This window comes from Sciurus carolinensis, chromosome 12 (genome assembly GCF_902686445.1).
Source record: "Sciurus carolinensis chromosome 12, mSciCar1.2, whole genome shotgun sequence".
Lineage (NCBI taxonomy): Eukaryota > Metazoa > Chordata > Mammalia > Rodentia > Sciuridae > Sciurus > Sciurus carolinensis.
In genome coordinates, this window is record NC_062224.1 from 75064360 (window position 1) to 75091493 (window position 27134).

Sequence of the window (27134 nt, forward strand, 5' to 3'; positions counted from 1 at the left end):
CATACTGGTACCATTTCATTCTATTTCTGGTCATTTCTATTGATCTTTTCTAGAAATAATTGTAAAAGGGATTCAAATATGGCCCCATACCCCTAAAACTTAAGTCATATGTCACTTGTGAGTCTGAGATTTCTTCAAACTAAGCTTGAAAATTTTGTCTATAATCAAATAGAAAAAAGAGTTTGTAGAAAAGTACAATTTTGTCTGTTTTCAGGTAAATCAAGGGAAGAACTCATTGACATGCAGTGATAGAGACAGGAGCAAAGTGAATCCAATCCACCAAAAACAGATTCTCAGTTGTTCTAGAATTGTAGGAACCATACAAGAGGTCACTTGTCTATCCTCTTTTTCCTGAGAAAAAAATCTGCTAATGAGCTGACTAGTTAAACGTACAACATAACTGAGGAGGAGAGAACCAGAGGTTAGTAGGCAAAACATGGAAAATGTAATCATTAATTGCGACAAGCGGCCCAAAGCTTTCAGTCATAACGATATGAGAGAACAACTCCAGGCATAAGCAAATAACATTCCATGTGATCATGGGTATTTCTCACCATCAATGTTCAACAGAATCTTACATTGGTAGACACAGGAAAAGTTATCCCTATGCAGCAAAAATAACTGTATTTTCTTTACAGTCTTTGGTATGTATAGAAATAGAAGGAACTGCTTTCCATTCAAATCCTCAAAATTCCTCAGGGGATTTGGAGAGGGTGAGACAATGAACATAGCTGACACTTAAAGCAATCTAAAAGATTTTTTTTTTTTTTCCAAGAAGACCAAACTAACTTAGAAAAACAAAAAAGCACAGGCAAATTACAATTGTCTGATTATAACAAGAAGGCTAAGCTCTAAAAATCATAAGCTGGCATCATAAGCAAGAGTTTAGTATTGACTTACAGGACTTTGAAAACTGGCATCACTTATTCATCAAAATGGGCATGCATGTCCCTTTATCTTTTACATTTGTGTGTGAATGTGTGTGTGTGTGAGAGAGAGAGAGAGAGAAAGAGAGAAAGAGGGAGAGAGAGAGAGAGACAACCCACAACTACTTTACTGTTATACTACTTGTTTGGCAGTGAAGTTCAGGGCTCTCTGAAGTGCCACAGGTCTAGCCTAGACATAGCCTGGTAGGCACTTCAAAAGATGCTCTTCTTGGGTGAAAATCCATTTAAACCATTGCACCTCCTTACTTAATTTTTGCATCACCAACAGCTATATTTCAACCATGTTAACCAAAATTCATTCCCTACTTATAACATAAAAAGCATGGTGCTTGTTGTATTTGATTGACAGATAGAACCTGAGCTCTTTGAGATGCTGAAGTTAAATCAGCACCCGAGACTCAAATCTAAGACCTTAAGGACCCTCTCACAATGTTCAATCTCTTCTTCCTTGTATAGAGGGATACTCCATGTTGAACTATCCAAAGTGTCTCATACTTGTGGCTCCAATTCCCCTTACCAAAAACTTCACTCCTATCCTGAGTGTTGGCTGGAGGATGACTGAGGAAAACATATTTCTACCATAGCTAGGACTTTGCACTTATGTGGCAGCCTCTGGAGTGGGCTTAGATACTAAAATGTCAATCTCTAGTCATCAAGACGATCGCTCAAAATCCTCAGTTTTGCAGCAGCCAAGTTAATTGCTAAATTTTATATCCATCTGGTAACTTATTATACAAGAAACATGCTTCCACCTGCCCCCAAATGCTATTATTCCATTACCCCAAAAGACTAACAACTGCAAGATTTTTAAAAATTTACAGAAAGGAGCAATTTATAGAGGGGAAAAAAATGTCATCAGTTAAAAATAGCTGGAGTTCAGGATAGGTCTACTAAAAAATACATATAACTGGCATCTCTACATAAAAACCAAGTTCAAAATTTAAAGGAGTCATAAAAAAGAGTCATTTTTAAGTCGAATACAGCTGAGTTTTATATTTAATTGTGCTCTCTTGCTTTCCAAAATAATTTGCTTTGTGTATGTTAGGACAAAAGATTTCTGTGTATGGTTGAGCAGAGGTTAATCATGCATAGAGGCAGCTGCACCAGACCCAAAGAACAGACCTTGGGTGAACGAGAGACGGATGCTGTCTGAATAAATCAGTACCTGTATATTTCCTATATAAAAAGAGTCTCACTTAAAGATGAAAGGCTCTCACACCCCACCCACATCCATCTTTCTCCCACCACAGCAGCTTCCCACCAATAAAGCACTCTTCATAAGGTTTAATCAGACCTTCCTTAAGTGGACCAGGAGCCTTGCAGATGGGTTAAAGTGAGAATTCTTCTTAGTGGAATCTTAGGGGTCTGAAAACTGACTTTTCTCCTTACTCCATTATAATATTTACCATCTTTATAAAAAATGATGGTAAGTTTTATAATATAAATATAAATATATTTTATAATATAAAATATCTGAGAGAATTCGATATTTACAATGAGAATTTTTTTTTAATCTCTGAATCTACTCTTAGAAAAAGAAAACTAAGAAGGTACACAGGAATAACAGCATAAAATACACTGCTGAAAAAGCACATGAGAAACCAGCCCCTTGAGGCAATGAACAACTTGTGAAAGCTGGAAAGATGACAATTAAGTGTTAAGATTTTTCTGAGATCAGAAATGCCACATGCATGTTGATAAAAGCCTACGGACACTGAGGAACAAGAAAGATTGCATTCTGAAGAAGATGATGATCTACTATATTGTGTAAACCTAACCTTTTGGGAAACCTTTTTTTTTTGCTTTTTTTTTGTTGTTGTTCCTTGAGGGGGAAATAAAAGGATATTGCACTTCCCGAATAAGGTGAGATTTCGGACATGTCTTGCAGATCGCCACACTCGGACTTTATGAGCGACAGGGAGAGCCCTTCGGCGGTGCTGGGTGGGTGTGCTGGTGAACAAGGATGGTGGCTCAGATGGTGGGATGACATCTTGGTCCTCAGACTCGTCGTATCCCTAGTTAAGTCTAAGGATTCTGGAGAGGCTCTGTCTTTTCCGGAGAAGGAGCCAGAGGGAGCACCTAATGGACTCTGAAATGGGTAGGCCATCAAGGGAAGGGGAAAGGGGTGGCGGAAGGTGGAGGTGGTGAAACCTGCGGTGGCAGAGAGAGGTGACTGGTGCAGGGGCTGGTGGTGGCCGCCAGCGGCCGGGCCGGAGGCAGACTGGTCAGATGAGTTTTTTCGGACAACCAGGGGCAGTGCTTCTGTCTGGTCTGTGGAACTGGGCATCTGCACGTTGCCAAAGGTGTCCAGGGGGTTCGGAATGATGACGTCGCCAAAGCACTGCAGGCGCTGGTTGGCGGTGTGGAAATTGTGATTTTCCCCATTGACTGCAAATCTGGCCTGGGGGATCTGGAGAGGTGGGAAGACCTGAGGAACCTGGCGGGAAGGCTTGGCCGAAAAGACTTTGACCACAGTGTCCACAACTTGTGACATGGCAGTGTTCAGTTCCTGTTTCAAGGTCTCGGCCAAATGTTTGCCTTCTGGCTGTAAGGAGTTTGGCCCGTGGTCTCTTTCTTTGTTGTTGCCTTCTCGCTTCGGCTTGTTTTCAGCCATCTCCTGCTCTCTGATCAGGGCTCGAGCCCGGTCAATGAACTGACCTGGGTCTAGTTCACACATCTCATTATCCGACCTCCCGACCGAGTCCTGGGCCCTTGCATCCAGGATCTCTGAGCGCATGCTGTCTTCAGACAGGTTACCATCTTCATCATTTTCAGAATCAGTGCTGTCATAGATTTGGTAGAACTTTTCCTGCAGCTGGCGCAGCTGTTTCTGCATGTCCTCCAGCTGCTGTTTCAGCTGTCGGCGCTCCTCTCGCTTCTGTTCTTTTCGGGCTGAAACCAGCTGCTGGAAACTCTGTTGCTGCTGCTGGGGCAGCTTTTGCTTGCGTTTGTTTTCTCTGTAACTTTCTCGGGGACTCACAGACTGCGGGGCCATCTCTCTTTCATTTTCATTGCCCCTTAATGCCACACTGGGGGAATGGCTCATACCCCGAATTATATTCTCAACCCGGGCACGCTTTGCTCTCAGGTGCTCATCACATAAGCGATCCATATCAAACTGGCTCATAGTAGGCCTGCCAAAAGGGGAAAGACACTCTGGGGGGCTGTCTCTTGAAGAGTTGCTGCATATATCCTCCTGATGTACTTCGGAGCCTGTACTAGAGAGACCGCTGGCTTGGAAACTGGGCTCCGTGCCACCATTTTTGTTCATGTTATTTTTCAACAGCTGGGAAATTATGGTTGCTCCTGGAAAAGGCATCATGGCATCTTCATACGAGTTCGCCCTCTTCAGCAGCTTGCGGAGTACATTTGACTTTTCCCCATCTGCATGCTGCACCACTGAATACTCAACATCCTGCTCAGAACCTTGGGGATTCATGGCACTAAAAAACGTTGCTCTTGCCTTAGCAAAAAATGCAGATGCTGTCCCTACCGTCCTTTTCACTCCAATGTCAACTCTTCTCCTCTTGGTTTGCCGGCTTAAGAGGGCTGTGCTGTCATGGTCAGGCATCACTGGACGGTTATTGTGCCATCTTCAAAAGCTCGTCAGCTGGGCACAGCTCAAGAATCCCGGGACCCTGGCCAACAGAACAAAAGGACTGATGAATCATTTTCTTTAAATTTCTCCAAATTTCCTGACCTCAATCCTGAATCAAATGCAAAATGCATAGGCTCTGGGATTTATGGCACATTACAATTATTGCAATTTATTATGCACTCTGCTTGAAATGAAACATTTTTAAATATTTCTGCTCCACTGGTTTAAGATGGATTAAGATTAAAAAAAAAAAAAAGCAAAAACTGCTTAAGCACCAGTAATATGATTCTCTTTCACAAATGCCTAAAATGATACTGTTTATCTTCAGAAGAAACAGTAGATTATAAGAACACAGCCTCTGACAACCAATTGATTAAATTTTGGGCATTGAGATACATATTAGGAAAGAAGATGAAAGTGGTCTATACTTAAGAAATAAGGTTAAATTTTGAGACCGTGTAAAATTTGGATGAAAAATTCCATTTCTGCATTAAAATTATTGTGGTTTTAATGCTGTTAAAGGAAAAAGACTCTAAAATAAATGCAAATATTTTACACACACCCTTTATTACTGAATTTTAAAATATTTTTGTCATATGTGAAATGTGAAGAACATCCCAATAAGCATCTTTCAAACATAAATGCCTAATTTAGCATTGAAATAAATGCACAAATACTCATTTTACAAGTCTGCTTATTTAGCATATTATGCACTTTTATTAGTGAAATCATATGTGAAGATAGTATCTGTTGCTATATCTTTATAGAACTACGAATATTTATAAATTTGCACAATGTCCTTTTGATGACTTTAATTATTACAAAGTTGGGTTCTGGAAAAGGAAAATGTCACTTTTTAAAAATCAATATGTGGCACAGTAAACTATGGACTAGGCAAAGTACATCTTTAGTACTAGTCTTCTTCTGTTAAAATTTGCCAAAATTGTACTTCAAACACCTAAAGAAACGCTTGAACACACTATGTTTGTGAATCTTATTTCCTATGCCAAGTAAAAGGAAAGAAAAAAATAAACTGAAACAAAAATAAAATGACTGATTGAAGATATAGAAAAAAAGAAAGAAAATAACATCAATCAAATATATGAGAAAGGGAAACAGGTTCTTTGTAAATGAACTTCCATTGTTTCTTGGGGACACAATATAAAATGGGAACATCCTTACTTGCATTTTATAAAAGGCACTTGACAAATTGTGAGACTTATTAACTAGCAATGCTAACCCCAAATTTTGTATACATGTGAGATGTCACATCTTTTTGTTTACAATTAACATTTTTGAAGGAAATGAAAATATTTTTTTTCATGCCGGATTTATCTGATATTGAACTTCACGTTTGCTTAACAGAGCACATCTTCACAATAACAGGGTCTATTGCCAAAGGCAGCGTGCAGAGTGTTTGGAACAGCTCCCATCTCTTTCGGTTCACCTGTAAAAACATCTACGTGCTCCCTAGGACTGCATCTGTGGCTAGTTTTAAAGAATGACTATCCATGCAAATAGGCATAATTTCAGCATGAAATAACCTGCAAAAATCAAGAGAATGCGCAATGCTTACATGGCAACTATATGTATTTTTTTTAATGCAAAAAAGATTTCATCATGCAGTGTTTGCCCATGGTGTCTATATGAAGATACAACTTTTAAAAAAGAACCTGCTTTAGGGTAATCATGAAAGCAAGATGATGCTTCTTTCTACATATTTTTGCACAATTGAGGATGAAATACTTTTTGTATGTGTCGAGATAAAATTTTCTGAACTTGGAATGAAGACATCTCAGTAACTATAGTATTGGGTTCAAAATCAAATTCAGAATAATTGAGACTCCTCCAATAATGACATTGGTTTCAGGAATATAAAAACACAGTGACAAATATTTCACTAAAACATTGGGTATGATAAATCAGGTGTAGCTGTCAGGTAAGAGGAAAAACAAGAAAAAGGCTGAATTAGTTCAAAGCTCTATTAGTCACAGGAACACTTGGATTGGGGGGTGGGTTATGAAGAAGATTCTTTTGTGCATCTATCAGTTTTCCAGAAATAGAGCTCATTGCCATTATTTAAAATTTTTACCTCTTTTCTTTCTGTGTGCAAATCCTTTTCTTTTTAATATCACCTGCAAAGCTCACAGATCTCCAATCAAATACTGAACAAACTTCCTGCAGTATTTTCTCCCCCTGTTCATCTTAACACCCAAATTGGACTTTTCTGCCCATCTCACTACCAGAAGAGCACCTCTGATACAGAGGCTCAGAAAGGATAGGCCAGGGTCATTGATGAACACAAGGTCATCCCCAGACAGCCTTCTTTCCCAAACTGCCATTTACCTGTATCAACTGCACTTCCTCTCACCCAGCCTAGCTATCAACAGCTGCATCCCTGCCTCATGCCAGAGCCAAGAGGAGGGCCCTGCTCTTTCTAAGGTGGAGAGACACGATACTCTCATCTTCAGTGGAGAATAAGTGTTAATTAAACATGCTTGTCCAGTCTGCTAAGAACAAGATGATCCTGTCACTTTCTTCGAATTCACCAAACTAAACTGATTTTTTGAAATTATCTTTCAATTGCTTCACCTTTTAAAATGAAATCATGATTTCTTTCTGTCTGGGGCTAACAAAATTTAAACATTTTAGGTCTTATTGTAAAATGTCTAGCTGAGACATAATACATAGAACAAAACAAATGAGAGAAAATAAAGAAAATGTGTAATCCAGAAAGACAGGACATTAGATTAATAGGCACAAATAAATATATCTCTCTATAAAGTTCAGACCTAAACTTAGAAATAGAATGATAGTACACATTGGGACCGTAACCCATGGAGGCTATAGGCAAGATATATAATAACTGGCTGACAGTACTTTAATAGCATCATGTTTCATAAACAAGATACACACACACACACACACACACACACACACATACACACGCACACACACACATAGTATGTTCACCACATAAGAAAATGCTCTATCAAATGACCATAATGTAAATTAAATCACTTGAAAACATTTTCCAAGTGTTTCCAAGATTTTCTAATTCAGAATTTAAAGGATGCTGTGGAATGACTTTGTCATTATGCTGTCTTGTCCATTAAGATTTTCAAAAACTCCTGAATTTCTCAACGTATGTATCAAGCCATAATGTTTTAGCTATGATTAATTATGATCTATTCTTATAATTTTTCATTTGAAAGTTAATTCTGATTTAACCAGGCAATATGAAGCATTTTGATCAGCACTGGTGAATATCAATATCAGCAAGGATAAAGAAAAATACTGATGTAGAATTTGAACCCAAGTTATTATTGATCAAATACACATACTCTTATTCCTATAAAGTCCTCTTTAATTAATGTGAAAAATCTATGTAGAATTTTTAAATTATTAAATATTTTGCTGTACCAATTGGCATCTTATCTACACAAATGCTTTCATAACTCCTATGCAATAGATATCTTAACACAGCAGATTCTTCCCAGAAAGAGATAAGAACAGACATCAAGATATGATCTAGTCAAATTTTAACTATTCCAAAAGATTTTTCATTAAAATCAGAAAAATCTGACATTCTATTTAAAATGAAGACTCCTAAGGGTCCTGATTGACTTAATGTTAGTAGAGAAGAATTTTCAGTAAAGAATTTGAAAGGAACATTGCAATATGAGGCAGAAGTGGCTCAGTGCTCCACTATAATAAAGAAGCTATTTTGGGGAAGGGGATGCAACTTTTACTGCATCTATCTGGAGTCCAGATTTTGGACAAAGAAGTGTTTCATTATGGTAATTATCCAGATAGTTCAGACAAATCTTTTATGAGACAGGGAGAGTATAAGGTTGGCATGGCTTCCTGCTTGGATTTAGATTATCTGTCTTTGTTGATAAAATTATTTGGAAAAATTGCTTACATTTTACTTTTTTTAGAAAGTCATCTTTGAATGGATCTCTAATCTACTTGGGTTAACCTGGTTATGAAATGTTAAGTGGAATATCATTAACAAAGACTATTTTTAATCAATTTGAAAATCAGTAATTCAGAGGGGAAAGAAATGATTTGATTTAGTTACATCCCCCCACCAAAATCACTAAGCGGTTCCCTTCTTTGTATTCAAGAGTTCATATCTGCTAATTAACAACTTTTCCTTTAGATATATTTCTTTTCACTGTCTGGTGAGAAAATCTTGATATTTATTTTGAAGAACCCACTTGGCATAAATTAATACTTCAATTAATTAAGGTTGTATAGACAGGGTTTAAATTTTCCTATGATAGAGTTCTCAAATCATAATTATTTCACTTATGATTCTTCCATCAAAAATTCTATACATTTTTCAGTTGCAAAATGAACACAGAACATTTTCTGAGACATACCCAAATTATTGATTCCTACTTATTTAAAAAGAAATAATTCATCAAGTTAGGTAAATAAAAGAGTGTGAAAAATAAATTTAAGGAAATACACTTTCACTTTTTCCTTTTTTGCAGAAATTGAGGATAATCTACACATGCTTGGAGTAAGCTTAAGATGCACTAGGAAAAAAAGCCTTGAGAAATTCTTTATATATGTATGTGTGTGTGTGTGTGTGTATATATATATATATATATATATATATATACATACATACATATATATATGTATCTTCCAATTTATACAAATACTTAATTAGAATCCTATACTAACACATCATTCATAATTCATTTTCATACTGAAATATCAATAACATTTTATAACTTCCTTTTTAATCCTGAATGCAAAAAGTTTGATATTAACATTGAGAATTTGAGATAATCCCTGAAATGATATAGAAAATTGATGAAAAAAAGGCCTTTTGAATTTGAACAAATAAAGAGGAAGTCTGGCAACTTAAGAATTAAGATAGCTTTGGTTTTAAGATCGCATGTGTTGCTTATAGAAGAATGATGTTAGGAAAGAAAGTGAGAACAAAGATGCATGTTATGTATGCATGACATTTTCCCCCCACAAAGTGGAGATTAAACTAAATAGAATTCTGCATAATGAACACATAAAATATCAATAAGTGCCAAGCACAGATAAGCCCTATTAAAAATAAAGGAAATGAACATAGCCATAGATGACATTATAATTACCAAAGAACTTCGAAAGCAACCAAGAAAAGTATGGAGAAGTGGGTCTAATGTTTAAGTTTAAAGAGTAAATGACACATACTATCTTATTTTCATAAAAACAATGATCATACTCAAACAACAAAATAAGCCAACAAAAACTATTTATCATCTATCCTATTTCTATGTAACTCAATTTAAAGAAGTAGCCTATTTAATGCAAAAATTTAAAAGGTCAAGTTTTAAGAATCTACATAGAGTCCTCACATTGAATTCTCCAAATCTTCCCTCACACATCAATCTGCAACCCTTCACTTCATCTATTTTACCATTATATAAACATATCCATGGGTAGGTTAAGTAGAACACTCTTTTTCCTCACCACACACAGTCTATTTCATTTTGAAAATACTCAGAAGTTCTTGCAAGCAACTCTTCATAGAACTGGCTGCCTGAATCTTGCACCAAATAGAAAAGCACAGTTACCTCTCACGTACTTGAGATTTTTCTTCTCCATCAAAGTCATATCTAGGACATCTGGCACGTATCTGGTACAATGACAGGTGAATTCTACTTTATGACAGTATTAAACATATGACTTAAAAGTTTATTCACATACCTATTCTTTCTGGACAAGGAGAAAGCATGCTAAAAAGATAAGCTTTAACACCAGTAACACTTTCAAACTGACTTTGGTATTTTTGGCAGTTACACACACCCATCTCTGTCCAACACACACACACACACACACACACACACACACACAAAGGACTCTCTCTCTCTCTCTTTCTCTCTCTCTGCCAACCACAGACCTGGGAGACAGGCATAAACTGGGGGGAAGCAAAGGGAAAGTCAATCTCCCTCCACCTGCTGCCTGAAGTGGGGGTGCTTTTGGCCACTGGCAGACAGAAGCCTGAAACATGGCCTCAGCAGCAGCCTGCCAATGTGCTTAAGAAAATAAACAAATACATACAGGCTTGCCCCCATCCCTTCCCAAAGAACTCACAAGACAGGGCTAAAAACACAACAACAGCCCAATTTCCATTAGCCCAGACAATCCTATTAACCAGGACAACCATAAATTCATAAACCTCTGCAACCCTCAAGCAAGCCTTGTGGTCTGGAACACACAGACACACAGACACAGAGGAAATTTGCACCTGTCTTTCTTGACACAACACACCTGTCAGGCCCTGCCCATGCGCACTCTGCTAATAGACTTCTGCCTACCTAGTTTAGGAAAGAAAATGTGTGTGTGTGTGTGTGGGGGGGTTATTATTATTATTTTAGTAAGGGAGGGCATGGTTGGGGGACAGAGGGAGGGGGTGGGAGAGAGAAAGAGAGAGGGGGAAAAAAGAGAGAGAATCTTCTAGCCTTGACTTTGAGAGGAGGCCACCTTGTACTCTGTTTTTATGAACTTAAGGAGACAACACAGACCTTCTTGGAAAAACAAAAACAAGCAGGTGAGTTCCCAGCCTTCCCCCAGGCGGAGTAGGGCTCTGGGTTGCCAAGAACAGCAGTTTCACACTCCAACCTGCCTCCTTGGGCTATTTAAGACTATCGCCCAACCCCTCCTTCTGTTTCTGCTCTCTGCCTGGAGGACTCTCCACTTCCGAAGAAGCTGGGAAGGGGCGGGAGACCAGTGAGTGTGGAAAGCTACTCCCCCTTTACCCCCACCCCCCATCGCTCCCTCCACCGACGCTCAGTTTTAGCAGGAGGACTAACTGGATGTCACACTAGCAGAGCCAACAACTTGCTAAACTGGACTTTGGGTGATATCGCCCGCCCCCCAAAACTCGCCCCCCTCCCTGACTCTCTTCTTGTCTGCTCCGGCAAGACAGCAGCTCCTTCCCCTTCTTCCCGCCCTCCTCACTATTCTTCCCAGCAACAATTACTCGCACCTCTCCTCTCCTCCCTCCATAAGTCCTCGGAACTGGGAAAAAACAGTAGGTACCACCCAGACAAGACCAAACGGAAGCGGCCCAACACCACAGAATGCCAGCGATGGCTGTGAGATTCTTCGCCTCGGACACCCGCTGCCCAAGAACACCCCTAGCCCACCCCGACCACGATCCTCCGGACCTCCGCGGCGTTCAGGCCCCACTCCCTCCACACGACCCCCGAGGCTTCTGGTGCCGCCTTACCCCACTCAACTTGCCCCAGCTCTGGGCTCAGGAGAGGGGCGCCGCGCTGGTTTGCCCGGACCCATCACTCCGCCGCTCCAACCCCGATTTCAACATTTCAGCTTCGACAGCGTTTTGAGAGGAAAGTAACAGAGCGCCCCCCTCCTCCCTTTTTCCTCCTCCCCACTCCCGGCCCTCTGCTGGGGTTAAAAAGGAGAAGTGAAAGGTATGCAAATGACAAGCAAATTGCAAGAGCCGGGAAGAAAGGCAGCTATAATAAACAAGACAAAGGGAAAGGACGTGGGGACTAGCCCCGGAGTTTTAAACCCGGGGAGACGGGAAAGATGAGGCTTGGCGGAAAGCGGGGATCCAGACGAACAAAAAGCGACCCGGTCCCCCTCGCGGTCCTCTTTCCTGAGAAGAGAGGGCAAGAGAAAGAAGGAAAGGCAGCAAACGCCTCCTCGCACCCCAGAAACAGTACACAAAAGGTGACAAGATCAGCGACAAGTCCAGCAACATCAGCCTCCCCCATCGCCAACACCACCCCCAGCCACCAGCAGGAAAGAGAAAGAAATAAAAGCCAAGCGGATCACTTACTCTTAGGAACTGGGAGGAGCGGGGCGCTGAGTTCCACTGAGGCTCCTGCTTAGAAACTGTTTAGAGGCTATTTTATTACGATTCATTTAAATAACATCTCATTCTCCTGGAAAAAAATGTTTACACGGGTATGAGTAATGGGAGGCTCTTTTTTTTCCTTCCCATTCAAGAACAAGCCAGTGCAAGTGATTCTGGAAAAGGGGAGGGGACTCACGAGGGGGAGAAGATACTTACGCGGTGCAGAGAGCAGTGGGACCGAGTCTCTCTTTTTTTGCCGGCTGAGAGAGGAAAACACGCGCGCGCACACACCGTGATATCTTGCGGGTGATGAATATGATAATTGGACAAGGGACGGTGAGTCTGTGCGAGAGCGAGCGAGCGGGGGCGAGTGGGAGAGGGAGAGGGGAGAGAGAGGGAGGGCGGGGAGGGGAGAGGAGAGAAGGGGCGAGAGGGGGAGAGGAGTGGAAAGAAGAGCAGAAAAAGAAAATGAGAGGAGAAAAGGGAAGAGGAGAAAGCAGGAGAGGAGAAGAGGAGAGGAGAAAGCAGAAGAGAGAAGAGGAAAGAAGAGAAGAGGAGCGAAGCAGAGAGGGAGCAGGCGGACCCGGCGAGAGCTCTTTTGCGCCGCTCTGCTTTCCCGGCTGCAATGGTGTATTATTTCAGAGCGCTCCCTCAGCTGAGGGCTCCGCTCCACAACAAGATTTACTTTAAGACACAGCTGAAGGAAACAGGAAGACTGCACGTCACAGTCTGACTGACGTACCCGGCCCCAGCACCCAATCGCGAGGCGCCTTCGGATTCAAGGGGGGATAGCGAGGCAAGAGAACTTGGGAGGAAAAAAAATATATATAAAAGGGGTGGGGGTGAGGGGCTGGGAAGAGAGGAGGGGAGAAGGGCCCCGCGCTTCCCCTCCCCGGCCTCCACCCCACCCCCGCCCTGCCACTGCTTCGGGGCGCCTGGATCGCCGCGCCGGGGCCGCAGCGAGCCATCTGCGGGCACTATGCAAAGCGGCGCCTGGCTCACACTCGCTCTTCCAGGACGCAGGTCTCTCTCTCTCCCTCCCCTCCCTCTCTCTCTCTCCCTCTCCCTCTCTCTCTCTCTCTCTCTCTCTCTCTCTCTCTCTCTCTCTCTCTCTCTCTCTCTCTCCTCTCTTTTTTTCCCCTCATTTCCCAGACACAGCTGATCGAGTTCGCCGAGTGGCCGAGCGAGTGAGCGCTCCTCGAACTTGGGTGGAGGAAAGCACGGAAAAGTATTCTGGAGGAAAAGTGGGGGCTTTAGGGGTGGGAGTGGTAAAGGAGAGAGAGGGGGATCCTCAAACCATTGCACTTTAAAAAAGATCATAGCTAGTATCCACAATACATGTCACCCTTGCTTCCTTTTAAAAAGGAGGTGGACGAAAAACTACAGGTAGGTTTGGGATTAAAATAATAGGTGCCAGAGGTTTCACACTGGGTCCGCTGCATCTTGATATTTAAAAGATCAACGTTGGCTGATTCCCGTCAATTATCCGTCGAGATTATTGGGAAGAAGAATTTTTACCCTCCGTTACTTCTGACAATAATATTTGGATTATGGATGCAGCAACCACTAAGAAGTATATGTTACAAACATTATCTCGAGATTATCCCTCACTAGATCACTCACCCCTGAATAACCAAAGAAAGTAGTTCAACACAGAATTTACAAGATTTCGACGTCTGGGTAGCAAACTTTAAAGTTTACTAGGCAAACAATTTCAAAAACCGAAGTCTTTGGGTTACAACATAAAGCCATAGAAATTTCACTCTGTTTTGACATTTCTTGGATGAAAAACAGCCAGTAAGATTTAAAAAAAAAAAAAAAAAAAAAAAAAAAAAAAGATAACGTAGCTCCTAAAGAGCTCCTTGGGCTTTGTAAGTAACAAATGCTAAAAAGAGAGTCTCCAGCCGCAACTAGAAGGTCCCTTTCACCGGCACAGTAAACGGCTTTTAATAAAGCAGTCGCGATTATGACTTAAAGGTCCCATAAAAGCTAGGGCTTGCAAGAGCTTCGAAGCAGAGATACTCATACCTAGTCATTTAGACGCTCATTTTTTTTTTTTAAGGTAGGAAGGAACAAGTATTTTTCCTGTGTCCCTCAAATTTAATCATAGCAAAGGTTGAATCAAGTGCTGTGACAACAGAGTATTTATGAAGTGTGTGTGGCAAGTACACTGGTCGACCACTACCACCATCTTTTGCAACACACACACACACACACACACGCACTGTTTTCTGGGACATTTACAATTTCAGCCTCAAATTCATCAAACTGTGAAGAGGATATTAAGTCTTCCCTTTTGAATAAGAATAGCGTTGATAGCATGTGTCTGTCTATACCCTGCAGGAAACTTTTGGCACGAAATTCAAACATTGAAAAGAAAGGGGAAAAAAAATCAGGTCGACCAGGTTAATGCCCGGGATAAGAAAAGAGACTTACGTGAGCATCCCCGGCCTTCTTTTCTTCCCCTTTCGCCGCCCCCAGACACTCCCTCCTTCCATTATAGAAACAACACAGACCGGTGCTCACACCAGTCACACCTCCAAAGAACGGCTATTGTATCAAGTGTTCTAATCGGGATTTGACAGTTTAAGCTGGGAACTGAAATAATCTATCAACATGCCCATTAGATACAGCATGGAATAATACTTCTATTGGTTGGGTTCCTTCGAGGTAAGCGGGTGTATTAAGCACGGAATTTGGGTTCTGAGAATGGATCAAAGCTACTTTTGTTCCCCCGTCCTATTATTTTTCTTTAAGAATCTGTTTGTACACATAAGTTACCGCCAGCTCACAAATGCACTGGTAGGAGTAAACAATGTATGCCCTCCACACCTTAAAACCATCTGCTCAGTTTGATATTTAAAGGGGAGGAGGCCGGGGAAGGAAAAGGGGGAGAAGCAGGAAGAAAGGAAGCAAGGAGAGAGAAACTCTGGAAAGAAATGGCTTGAACTTCAGCCCACAAGTTTATGGCAATTGCACCTAGAGCTCGGATGCACGTTTTGCACACACCACTTCTGGGATCTGGCGGCGGGAAAAGTTCCCTGCGCACAGGAGTAAGTCCTATATCTCGCCGAGGGCAAAGCAGGCCGGAGCTGAAGTCCCAGTAACCCACTTGACAAACAAGGAAACTCCCCCACCCCTAGTCTCGGCGGCGGAGGCTCGCGGCTCGCCCCGCTCTGCCGCGGCAGTTCGCAGCCCGCATTAGGGCGCAGGAGCCGCTATAAGAGCGCGTGCTACGCTAGGCTAGCGAGCTCGGTCTACCACCCAGCTCCGGGAGCTGCCTACGCCGAGCCCTGTCCTGTCCCCTACTGTCGGGGCGACGAACAGGCCAGACTGCTGGCAACCTCTCTTGTCAGAGCTGCGGCTCTCTCCCGGGTTTCAGGCGGCCCTGGAGCAGGGCGAGAGGCCCAACCCCCCATATCTCGGGCGACTCCTGGTTTGTTTTCTGATAGGGAACAAGCGATCAGTCAGCCCGGAGACGAGAAGTCGCCTAGATATTAGCTCCATCTGTGAAACCAGCAGCCAAACCTGGGGTCAACGCAAACCCCTTCCCCTGCCCCATTGCCTACACAATCCCAGTAACTTTTAAAGTTAACCCAAGTTCTGACCGGCCTTCTAACAAACGCTCTCCCTTCAGGTTGCTTTTCTTATTTATCTGAGAGGTAATCTGTGTGCTTTTAGTCAAACTCTTGCAGTTATCTCTCATACATCTGGTTCTGGGTTAAACACTTGCCTTGACATTTCCTTGGTGTATTACCCCCTATGTTCTTTCTTAAAGCCGTTAGGTGAGGGTAGGAGGGAAGGCAGTGCATGTAAGTAACTTAAAACCTTACAAAAACTGTCATCAGATCCTAAAATTAATTTTGGGGATCTCGACAAGATCCAGTTGAGAGACAAACATGACCGTGGATCTTAGAAAAGGATACCCAAGAACCTTCACAATCACCAGTTCACCAACCCACCACCGCTACCACCAACCGGAGGAAGAGAGGACAAAGAACCACCACCCCCAGGGTACAGGCCGGCCTGCTGCAGGTTGCCTAGAGGCAGACAGACTGCTGGACTGGCTCATTCTCATCCTCAGTGCCCTGTGTGACGGCCAAACCCAACCTGAATTTGTTCTGAATTGGGGGGCGGGGAGGGGGAAGAAAGTGAAATGCCACAAGATCAGTAGCAAGTAGCAGCTGCAGCGTTTCTCTCTTGGGAACCCCATTGCTTAGAAGCCTCCGAGTGATGTTTGTTTAACCAACAGCTTTCAAAATAAACAAGAGAATCGCTCCAAAAAAAGTTGAAATATAACCCTTACAAGACTTTAGACTCATAGGTACTGACAGAAAAAAATTTTAAAAATAAAATAAAGCCCCCACCTCCAAGGAAGAATCCTCCCTTTTATCTCAAGAAGGGCAGTTGTCATAAAAGTATAGATTCATTAGAAGGGATCATTACAATAAGGTGACCTCGAAGAAAATCACCGGTCCCCCACAAACACACACCCGCGGGGAAGAGGGAGTTGTTAGTGATTTAAGGGTCACACTACTACTTGATTTTATGGAAGTGGGTGAAAAGGATCAAAGGAAGGTACATTCCCTGCCCTGGAGTAATAAGGAGTAGGCTGGAAGCTCTTTGCCTCCAACCCTGGCTTTGCCTCAGGCACCGAACTTTCCAATATCAAGATATTAACAGATGGTGGTGAGCACATGGAGGGCTGTTACTTACATAATCCAGCCACTTCGCCCGACCGCGCTGAGCCGGGCTAGGCGCCCGCCAGGCCGCGCGCGAGCCTTCCGAGGGGTGCTCTTGCTCCCCGAAATAACTTGCCTTTCTCCAACCCCACCAAACTCTCTGAGGGCTACGATTTTGGAAAGGCTGTGGTTTCAGTAAAAGACACACATCGGTCTGGTTGTGCTTTATCTTCTTCAACCCAAAAGAGTGAAGAAGCTGGAAACCCAAGGTCAGAGAGAAGAGGAGGGGACACCTTCGGGGAGAACCCGGTGCTTGCTCTCTCCGTATCTGGGACTGTCAGGAGGTGGAATTTACCCAATTTACAGCCCCCCCCCCACCCCCATACACACACTGGTTCAGTTCAGCACATCTTTCGCCTGTCACCGAAATACAAAGGCAGGCTCGGGCCGCAGCGGAGCGGGAGTGGGGTGGGGTGAGGGTGTGAGTGCGAGGGGACGCCTCCGCACGCGGGGGCGCAGTGGGCAAAGTTACGCAAAACCTCGGGGTACCGCTACCCTTCCGAGCTTGGCGCAGGTTTTTAAGCGCTCGTTCCGGCTTTCGGGGAGTTCCTTTCAGCTGCGTGGCCGCCTGCTGCCTTCACGCCCTCAGTCACCTCCCGAGAGACCCGGTCCCTTCCGGGGTGCCTGTGTACCTCCGCATGTGTGCCGGGGGACATGTGTTTATTTGCCAAGTCTCCTCCCCGATGGCGACTCGGGGCTGCCAAAACCTGCGAGGAATACGCCTGCGTTTGTTGGAAAAGTTTCGGGATGGGCGGGAAGGCTCCTCTCCAGGCACTCGGCGGGAACGGTGCTTCTCGCCCCAGGCTGCCTCCTGGTGTCCCCCTCCCTCCTCGTCCACCCGCCCGCCCTTCCTCGCCGCGGCCCCGCGCTAGGTGTCGCGGCCTCCGGGCCCGGAGGGAGCGAGCGCGAGATGCTGCTGCCGCGGCGGCGGCGCGATCCCTGCGGAGGGCGAGTTGTGTTGCCTGCGCGGCCCTTGGGGGTCCACGCCGCCCTGCCTGCTCACCCCACCTGTCCCTGCCAGGTCCCCGTGGCCTTTGCCTCTTCCCAGGCCGCCACAGGGAAAGCAGCCGGACTCCATTCGCCTGGGCTCAGCGCACGCCGGGGCGCACAGGGCAGCCACCTGCTCCCGGTGCGCTACGGTGCTAGGGGAACGTCGGACGCGGTTGGGGAACGTCGGCCGCAGCCGGGCCCGCGTTGCCCCCACCGCCTCCCTCCCCCGCCGCCCACCTGTTGCTGCGGGGACTGTCGCGGTGGCGGCGCGCCACACTGGGTGGACCTTCTTGACCTGAGAAGAGGGGCTCTCTCTTGGGACCGCAGGAGGCGCGGAGAAAAAAAATCTCCGCTTCTGCCCACCGTCCTCCTTTTGTCAATTAATCTAAGGATATTTGGCCGTTACTCCTGTCTTCCCTCTCTTTGGTCTTTCGTGTCAAGGGCGAGAATTCGGAGAAGGGGCTCTGTTTTCTGGGGCTTTGGTGATAGGACTTAAGTTACCCATACTGTCTATCTTACAAAGCTTTTATTCAGGTTGAGGAGCCCGGTAGAAATAAATAGGCGTAGGCCAGGGCAGTGACGGGTAAGAGAAGGAAGCTCCCAGTTTGAATTTATTCGGGGAGAGAGTAACTCTGGAAAGTTGCATTTTGTTTAAATTAGAGCAAGACAAAGTTGAAAGCCAGATTTCTATAATTTTTCTGGTAATATTTCTTTTATGAAGTATCTAAGTGTCTGTTTGTCATCATTTTGAGATCAAAAGGAAAATCCATATGCTGCATAGTTCTTCGAAATTGCTATTTAAATATGTTTTAAATGTTTTATCCAACGAGGGGTAGGCTGCTCAGAGGCAAGTCTGGTGACAGGGATAGCTGGATAGCTGGATGGTTTGATGTGGAGACGTGGTTTCAAAGACCTGCTAACCATCAGAATCACCAAAGGAGCTTTAAAAAAATAATATAAAATAGATTTCTGGGCCCAATCCCAGGTAGGAGATCAACTGGAGGACCTGCAAATCTGGTGGTCACACTCTAATCTCCAAATACTGCTCAGCAGTTACTGACAGTGATCTTGGTTGTGTTAATCTGCACCTCAGTTCTCCTTATCTGTAAAATGGGGATATCCAGGTTATAGAATTATTGAGAAACTTCTTTTTACACAAGCAAAATTGTTCAGCACATGATTGGTGCTCAACATAGGGAACCTATTTTGCTCACAAATGTGTGCACATATGCTTGTATTGACCTCCCTCTACCCTCAATGTTTTCTTGAAACCACTTGGGCTGAAATGTTCACATTTTAGCTTATGCATTGTTGCTACCTGGGGCATTTTATAGGCACCCCCTGAACATGTACCTTTCAGGCCAAAAATAAATAAATAAACAAATTAGAACTGGTGCATGTTTGGAAGCTAGGCCTTGTGCTTCTAGACCTAGAATTCTCCATTAGGCCCACTTAAAGACAAGGGGGCATTTACTAATCTGAAATCTGCTTTTATTTCCTGTCTCTCTTTTTCTTCTTTTTTGGTAGCTTTCACCTTTTCTACTTCATAGATGGCAGAACTTTCCTATAGAAACCTCTGATTTGACTAATGAAACCGCAGAACAAAACTTTCTGTTCAAGAGGGAACAAGAAGCAGGAAAAAAAAAAAAAAAAAAAAAAAAAAAAGGTCAATATTCCTTGGTAAAACAAAACAAATGTATATCATATATCAGATGTTTTACATGTTTGAATAAACAACTCCCCCAATGCATGTAAAGTAAAAAATAATTCTTCACATAATTATGTTAAAATCAATGAATAGGGGCACCCCCCAAGGTAATGCAGGGAGAGCCAGCCAAAGACAGCTGTGAGCAGGGAAAGGAAGACAGGAAGGTGCCATGCCTGGCTGTGACTCTGCAGCAGTGTGAGTGGAAGAGAGCCAAGGAAATGGAATGGGCTGAACCAGCACAGACAGATCAAGGAGGCTGACCATTACAGAACTGGAGGTGGTAGTCAGTGACTAATTCAGCATCCCAAGGAAGGTGTTTTGCCGGTGCCCTCAGAAAGCTTCAGAGAAAGCAATCATATATTTCTGGGGAGAGGGTCAAGAAGGGATTGCCAGCTTGGGGCACCTGTGGATCCAGCCCCCAGTGATTGAACTCCAGGGATGGGGAAACTGTACTTCCAGAACGAGGAGAAGTGGGGGCATCTCCCTCCCCTCAATGCCTATCCAGAAATGTTGGGTGTCTTTGGACAAGTGTGGAAGGTGCCTGCTCTCTTGACTACTCTGTGTGCTCAGGTGGAAAATGTCTGCCACTCTAGGCAACAAAACAAAGGACTCCCTAAGACAACTAGAGAGCAACACATATGTCTGGGGCCAGCCTGGAGCTGATGAGTGGCAGCTTCCATCTTCTCCTTTACTAGCACCATCCTGGTGGGAGGAGCAATTTGCCCACACTTGGGGGTGGGCAGAGGATAGAGGCCAGTGGGAAGATTGGAGTGGGAGACTCTGGATGAGTGTGACTGGGTGGGGAGTGAGTGTTGGGGGTGGGTGGCAGAATGGGGGCAGTTTTGCTGCCTGGTGGGGGAGAGTACACCTGGGGGTAGGCAGAACAGGGGTATTTTGCAGAGCCAGTGAGGGTGGGCTGGATTAATGGGAAGGGGGAAGTGAGACGGGGGAGGTGCTCAGCGGGGTCAGGAGAGTGGGGGTGGGCGTGGAGTCCTGTAGTTCTGAGCGGGTGGGACATGGAAGTGTCATTTGGGGTGCAACGGGGGGGTGGGGGGTGGGGGGGGAGGGGAGACGGGAGACAAGGCAAGGTGGGAAACTAAATTTGGCTGCTCCTCCAGCCAGGGTGAAAGGCGTTGCGTCTTGGCTTCCTCTAGCCCAGACTTTTGAAGTTGCTCGCTTGCTAATCCCGGGTTGGCTGGAAGGACTTGGACCTGACAGCTCCGTGGCAGTCGCCTAGTGGGAGGACAGACATCCCAGGCTCTTTCCTGGGGGCTGCTGTGTGCCCATGTATGTAGGGGGTGATGCTGGCATAACAGCCTGCCAGTACCAGCCCCTCTCAGGGTGCTGGGCTCTGCTTGTGGGGGTGTCTTCCCTGCAGAGCTACCTCAGTGCCCCGCAGGCCCCCTTCCAACTTCCTCCCAGTTTCTCCTTCTCTATTCCCACATGAAGCCCAGTGTGCCTGCCTTCCCCTCTCCAGGTTCACCTAGGTCCTGAGCTTTTCCCTCCCTGATCAAGTAGGGGAGTTCCCCACCTTCTCTCCTCAGTGCTGATCATCAGGTAGTGATTCTATAAAGAGCAGGAGAAGGTACGTAACCCAAAGTTGGGACTCAAACAAAATAGAATCAGTCCATCCACTAGATCATTTATATTTGCAAGACCCTGCTAACAGTTGGTAGTTGGTGGCCCTGCTGAGACAGCAGAGTGACTGGATGATTTTGATGCTGACCCAACACCAGCAGCTATTAGCTGTGTTTTGATTCTATCAGATTTCTAAAATCTCAATTAGGAGCTGTGTTCCAGGAGATTCTGGATGGGGGGGGCAAAAGTGGCGACACCCCCTTCTCCTCTCATATTCCAAAACCATCTTCCAAAACACAAGGAGGCAACAGGCATTGTAACAATGAGCAATGATAGAGTCTTCTAGCATTTACTGAGCACTTCCTCTATGCCAGATGCCTGGTACACTGTACTTTGATTTTCTTCATTCGACAGTGCCATACATTATAAAACAAGCCATTAATTTAAAGATGGCCTTTGGGAGAAAAGGGAAACATCATGACCTCAAATGCACAATTGATTGTTAAGTCATACTGATTTCATGAACATAATAAATACGAGAAAGAGCGAACCTTAGAAGTGAGGAAATAAGCATATTTTATGTAATTCTCCCAACAGCCTGGAAAAGGATTATCCCTACTGTATGGATAAGTCTCATTTCCAGTCTCCAGATGTTCAAGGCCACCAAGCTGGTAAGTAGCAGAGCCAGCAGTGGAACCCAGGTCAGCCTGTGGTCTGGCCTGGAAGTTTCTGCTAGGCCACAGAGCCCCTGCAAGAATTGGGTGTGATCAGCCTCCTGCGCCCACCCCCCACCTTTTGTTCTTTTCCTTTTTTTCTTTGTTAGAATAGCTCTGGTTTTGTCTTGACCCTAGCATCAACACCTTCACCCCCTGAAGCTAGGGACATTTCCCTGAGGAGTCCAGTCATTCAATGGAGAAAAAGGTACAAAATAGTCAAATTACGTTTTTTCAGATTCAAATAAAGTCTGTAAAGGGTAAAAACTATGCATGCCAGGTTTTGCTGTGCGCTGCAGGAAGTCTACGAATTCAAGGATCTCCGTACTGCTGAAAATAGAATTGTAAAAAAATAAAAAGGGTGGGGGGAGAGAGCGAACGAAACTAATCCTATTAAACGTGGTAGCGTGTTTTTGTGGCACGCAGGGAGAGATTAAGCACAGGAAAGGGGATAAGTACTGCTTCAGTTTCACTAAACTAATGTGACAACTTGTCATTGGAGATCTTTACAGCTTGTTAGTAGATGAATAGCTGATTCAGAAGTGTTTTCTATCATTCCCTTTGTGTCACCCATGAGTTTTTTTTTTTTTAAGTTTTCTTTCTTTTCCTGTTTCTTTCTTCCCCTTGCTGCTCCATTTTGCTTTTTAATCCTTAGTGTCTCCTTCAAGTCAAAACATTTAGCTGGCTCTAATCAAGATTTGGTTTTGAAGATGCCCCTTGACCTTGGGCTGCCCAGAGAAGCCCCTGAGAAGTCTGCTGTTCACCCTCAATCTAGGCACTGACCTGGGGCTTGAGAAACTGAGCTTTTGGGGGAGAACTCTCATTTCAGATTTCCTTTTCCTTTCCCCTTTCCTCTTTTCCTTTCGTTTTTCTTTCTTTTTTTTTTTTTTCTCCTCTTTGCCTTGTACTTCCATGCCTTGATTCTTTTAATCTGTCCTTTCTTTTCTTCTCCTGTTTTCTCTCCAACTTCTCTCCCTCTTCTTATTTCGTTCCCATCTTCTCTTGACTAGGTGATGATGATGCTGATGATGTTGATGACCACGATGATTACGATTTGTGCTTGGGATGGACCCCAGAGCTGTGTCCATGCTAAGTACCAAGTTCCACCACTGAGTTATAACCCCAGACTTGGTTTCCTAGAATTTATTTCCCTTCTTAATGTTTTTCCATAATTCCCCCCGCCCTTTCCTTCAAATAAGGCAGTGGAATTCATAGAGAAAGATCATGAATGTTTGATGATTTCCACATTGAAGAGACTCCTGGTAAAGTGGGCCTTGGTGAAAGGATAAGTCAGGGGTCCATTACTGATCCAATGGACCCCTGAAGCAATGAAGAAAAGGCTGGTCTCAGTTCAGAGGAAGCAAGGATTGTCATTGTCTTTCCAAAACAGGTGTTTAGCTTGTTTGGAAATGTGACTGGCTGTCCCTCTCTCTGTGGCTTTGGCGTCCCTCTCACCCATGAACCCCTCCTCCCTGCAACTTTCCCCACTGGCTTACCACCAGAGGCGAGATGTTGAGTCAATGGAAAAACAACATTCGCCAACATTAAAGGGAGACTGTTTGGAAAAGGAAGGCCCTGCTGAGGCGCAGAGGAAGCCTGTGCATTAACACGGGCCACCTCTTATCTGGGGCAGCTGGGCCCGAGCTGCCTGGGCTGATTCTCTGCCTTTGCCAAGAGGTCTTCAGCAGACAGGCTGCCTTGGGGAGTCAGGGCCTGATTCTTACTCACAGGCATCACCAGGACTTTTAGAGATGAAAGGTCATTGCTTTTTTTTTCCCCCCAGAGACTGAAAAACCTGGAGCAAGAAGCTACACTTTACAGAGGGCATACTTCTGTAGGCCTACATCTCTGGCTACTCCTCACTGTGGAGCTGGCTTCTCCCATTCCCGGTGTGTTGAGGACTCCCAAGCACTGTGAGCCCTGACCATTCTGACCTGAATGTGAATTATGCAGAGGGACAAGCTAAAGTGACCCAAAGGAAAAGAAGAAAGAGGCATGTGGGTAGGTTGCCCCTGGCTTTAAATTGCTTATGTTAAGTCTTGAGCCAGCTCCTGATGGAAAGATAAGGTAAATCCCTAATCAGTCAATAATTAACTGTAGCTCCATTAGTGGCCCAGTCAGCCAAATCCCGCTGACACCTTCAGAACCTTGCTCCGGTGGGAAGGGTCAGCGGAACCTTCTGAGAACAAGGCCAGTCTATTCAGCCCTCCCCAGACCCACTCAAGGATCCTGGTAAAAGGGGTAAAGTTATGCCTGTCTGCCAGGGAAATCTTTTCTAGGGTTAAGTCCTCGGGATAACTTCTGGAAATTTCCCATTTGGAAATCTCAGTTGTGTGTATATACACAGAACAGCTTAGAGACCTGTTCTGGTTCTGGGGCACTTTGAATCAAATCCCAGATGTGTTTTGATTGTTGCTACGTTATTCTTCTCCCAGGCCTGCTCATCTTAGTTTGTAGTTTATTCCCAGTGTTCATAGACATTGCAATCCTTTGTTTTCTTCCATGTGTGAGAAAAGCCAACATGGTTTTTGATGTGATAAGCAACTACACAGCCCCACCAACCCATGACAATAATTTTTGAATTTTAAATCTGTAAGAAATTAAAAGATTAATAAATATTTAATTTGGCACTTGGTGGATGGAGGTTACTTTTACTTCCTACCGAAGCAAATTTGGGGGAAGGTAGATTTAGTATTTGTAGTTTAAATTTTTGGTGTTTGGTTTTCTTTGCCTGGTTGGTCTATGTGGCATTTATTGGTACCATAGCAGTAGTCGTATATACCATTAGGTGAGAAAAATCAGTCTGATCAATCTGGTTTGAATTTTTCCTAAGGTTATGTTATAGGTCATGAACAATGCCAATCAATGAATTTTGTTTCTATTTTTAACTGTTAAACCACTTGGGAAAATGCATTCTTTTAGATACTGGATGAATGGGGTACAAGAATGTGGCTTGATGTGAGTCCATCTCTATCCAAAGAAGAATGACAAAAATCTTAGGTTTGGTGGCTGGACCCCAGTAGCGAAATTCCTGTGATGGACCATGCAACTCCACTCTGTTGGTTCTGGGTCTCAGCGTCTGTAATCACCAATACATCATTGTTCTCTCCTCAGAGAGCCCAGTAGTCTGGGTGCTCAATTAATCTTTGGCTGCTTGGGGGAATTGCCAATGAGTGGAAATTCTGCCAATGATCTGTGACACCCTTTTCAACAAACATTAATTGAATGACATTTCCTTTTTTTCTCCAAATCATCCATCTGTCCTTTCTTATGCAACTTTTAAGTTCCAAAAGGGTAGAAAGCAAGCTTTCTTTCAATCATACATTTGGCTTAAGAAGACAAACTATAAATCAGACAATATATAATCTATTGTAGTCTTGTAAGTATGTCTAAATATTCATCAGCTCAAACCAACATACTAAATGTAAAATAAATTCAATTCAGCTTTCCTTTTTCTATGTTCATTAAAACTTCTTGGTTTTGTGAAAGCAGTCAGTAAATGACTAGATTCAATGTTGGGTCTATGCTTTTTAATCACTTGGGGTTTCAGGAAGAGTGAGAGAGTTAGAGAGAAACAGTAAAAACAAATTTAAAAATTATTCATTAGTTAACCTGTCAGTTAAAAAAAAATCCAGAATCTAGTATTCTCAGTTTTTATATTAATTCTGATTCTTTCAAAACACCAAAAAATATTTCATTTACAATGGTGGCATTAAGTCAAGTGGAGAACATACATCGAGCTGTCTTTGAGGTCCTGTTAGTTGAATATTAAAATGAGATTTTAAAAAAATGGAACTAGAATCTATTTTTCAATAGGTCAAAAGGCATTCATAATTATACTAATAATTTTTGAGTGTCATGCTAATGAGGATGAGAAAATGTAGGTCTTGACATTGCCTTGTTTAGTTGCATTCACTATGGGGAAAAAAAAAAGATGTTTTTTACCCCTCGAGAATTTCTTAAGGAAAAGAAAAATCAATCTCCATCAATGAGCAATATTTTTCTCCCCAAGGGATATTGATTTCAACATTGACTTCACAATGGGTGAGTTATTTCCCTCAGACCCCCTGTTGTGAATTGTGAGATGACATGTCTTTTATGAGCCAATAAACATGTTGTTTCTAGTATAGTCATCTCATCAGAGAGATTCCAACTCCTGAATGCTGGTTGGTTTGGAAAATTTCACCTTTGGTACATTTGTGTTAATTATCCCTATGGAATATATCCTAAGTTTAAAAGGCATTATGGCTCATCCTTCTACCTTTTTAAATGAGGTGGAGCCTTTGCAGAGCTTCTGAGGGAGAAGCAGGTGGCAGAGAACAATTCCCTTTTCTGCTTCCTCCTCGATTTCATGTCATCTTGGCTGTGCCTAGGTCCATGACTCATGTGTAGTCATGTTCATATCTTTGTGATTTCCCTCTCCCTTTATGTAATGGCATAATATTGGTATTTTTAGTTTTGAAAATGAACCAAATTTTCAATTTATCAGAGAAACCACTATGTAAAGGAACCTCGTGGTGGGCGGAGATGTGGGAAACAACGGGGAACAGGGCATTCTTGTTAACATGACCGATCATTCTCTAACGTATCTGTTATGTTTGGATTTGTGGATGTTTTATTTTCTTTTTCTTTTTCTTTCTTTTTTTTTTTTTTTTTGGTTTGTTTGTTATAATTGCTTTTATTTTATTGTTAGCTATTGTTACTTTCTTTTTAAATTTGTTTTAGTTAGTTATATGTGACAGTAGAAGGCACTCTGGTTATACAGGGTGCAGAGTCACACCAGTAGTATAATCATACATGAATATAGAATAACAATATCCATCTATGTTTTGTTTTCTTAATGCATTATCTTGAAAAGTACCTTTGGACTTCTTCATTCATCCATTTATTCTTCAAAAATACTAATTTATACCCTGATCATATACCAAATATGATGCTCAATATTGGTGATACCAAGGTAAGGAAGAACCATCTGAGGTGCTCATAATGTGGGAAAGAAATTAAGCAGGACAACTCTG

At 43.4% G+C, this 27134-nt stretch overlaps 1 protein-coding gene and 1 long non-coding RNA gene across 5 annotated transcripts in view; one reads left to right on the forward strand and one right to left on the reverse strand.

Moving 5' to 3' along the window:
• The window catches only part of Prox1 (prospero homeobox 1), a 52609-nt gene extending 39748 nt beyond the window's left edge, over positions 1-12861 (reverse strand). Inside the window, exons 1-3 of one of the 4 annotated variants that reach the window (XM_047520429.1) lie at positions 12602-12861; positions 12368-12473; positions 2794-4585 (exon numbers count right to left, since the gene is read on the reverse strand). In XM_047520429.1, the coding sequence (XP_047376385.1) occupies positions 2794-4518 (1725 nt within the window). In that variant the 5' untranslated portion in view covers positions 4519-4585; positions 12368-12473; positions 12602-12861. Of the gene's footprint in view, positions 1-2793; positions 4586-11791; positions 12284-12367; positions 12474-12601 lie in introns of those variants that run through there. The other 3 variants (XM_047520428.1, XM_047520431.1, XM_047520430.1) reach the window with 3 other exon arrangements.
• On the forward strand, positions 12623-24021 carry LOC124961613 (uncharacterized). Its single transcript, XR_007104302.1, has 3 exons — positions 12623-12721; positions 22001-22074; positions 23900-24021. It is a non-coding gene; the product is annotated as an uncharacterized LOC124961613 (long non-coding RNA).
• Positions 24022-27134: the final 3113 nt, after the last annotated feature.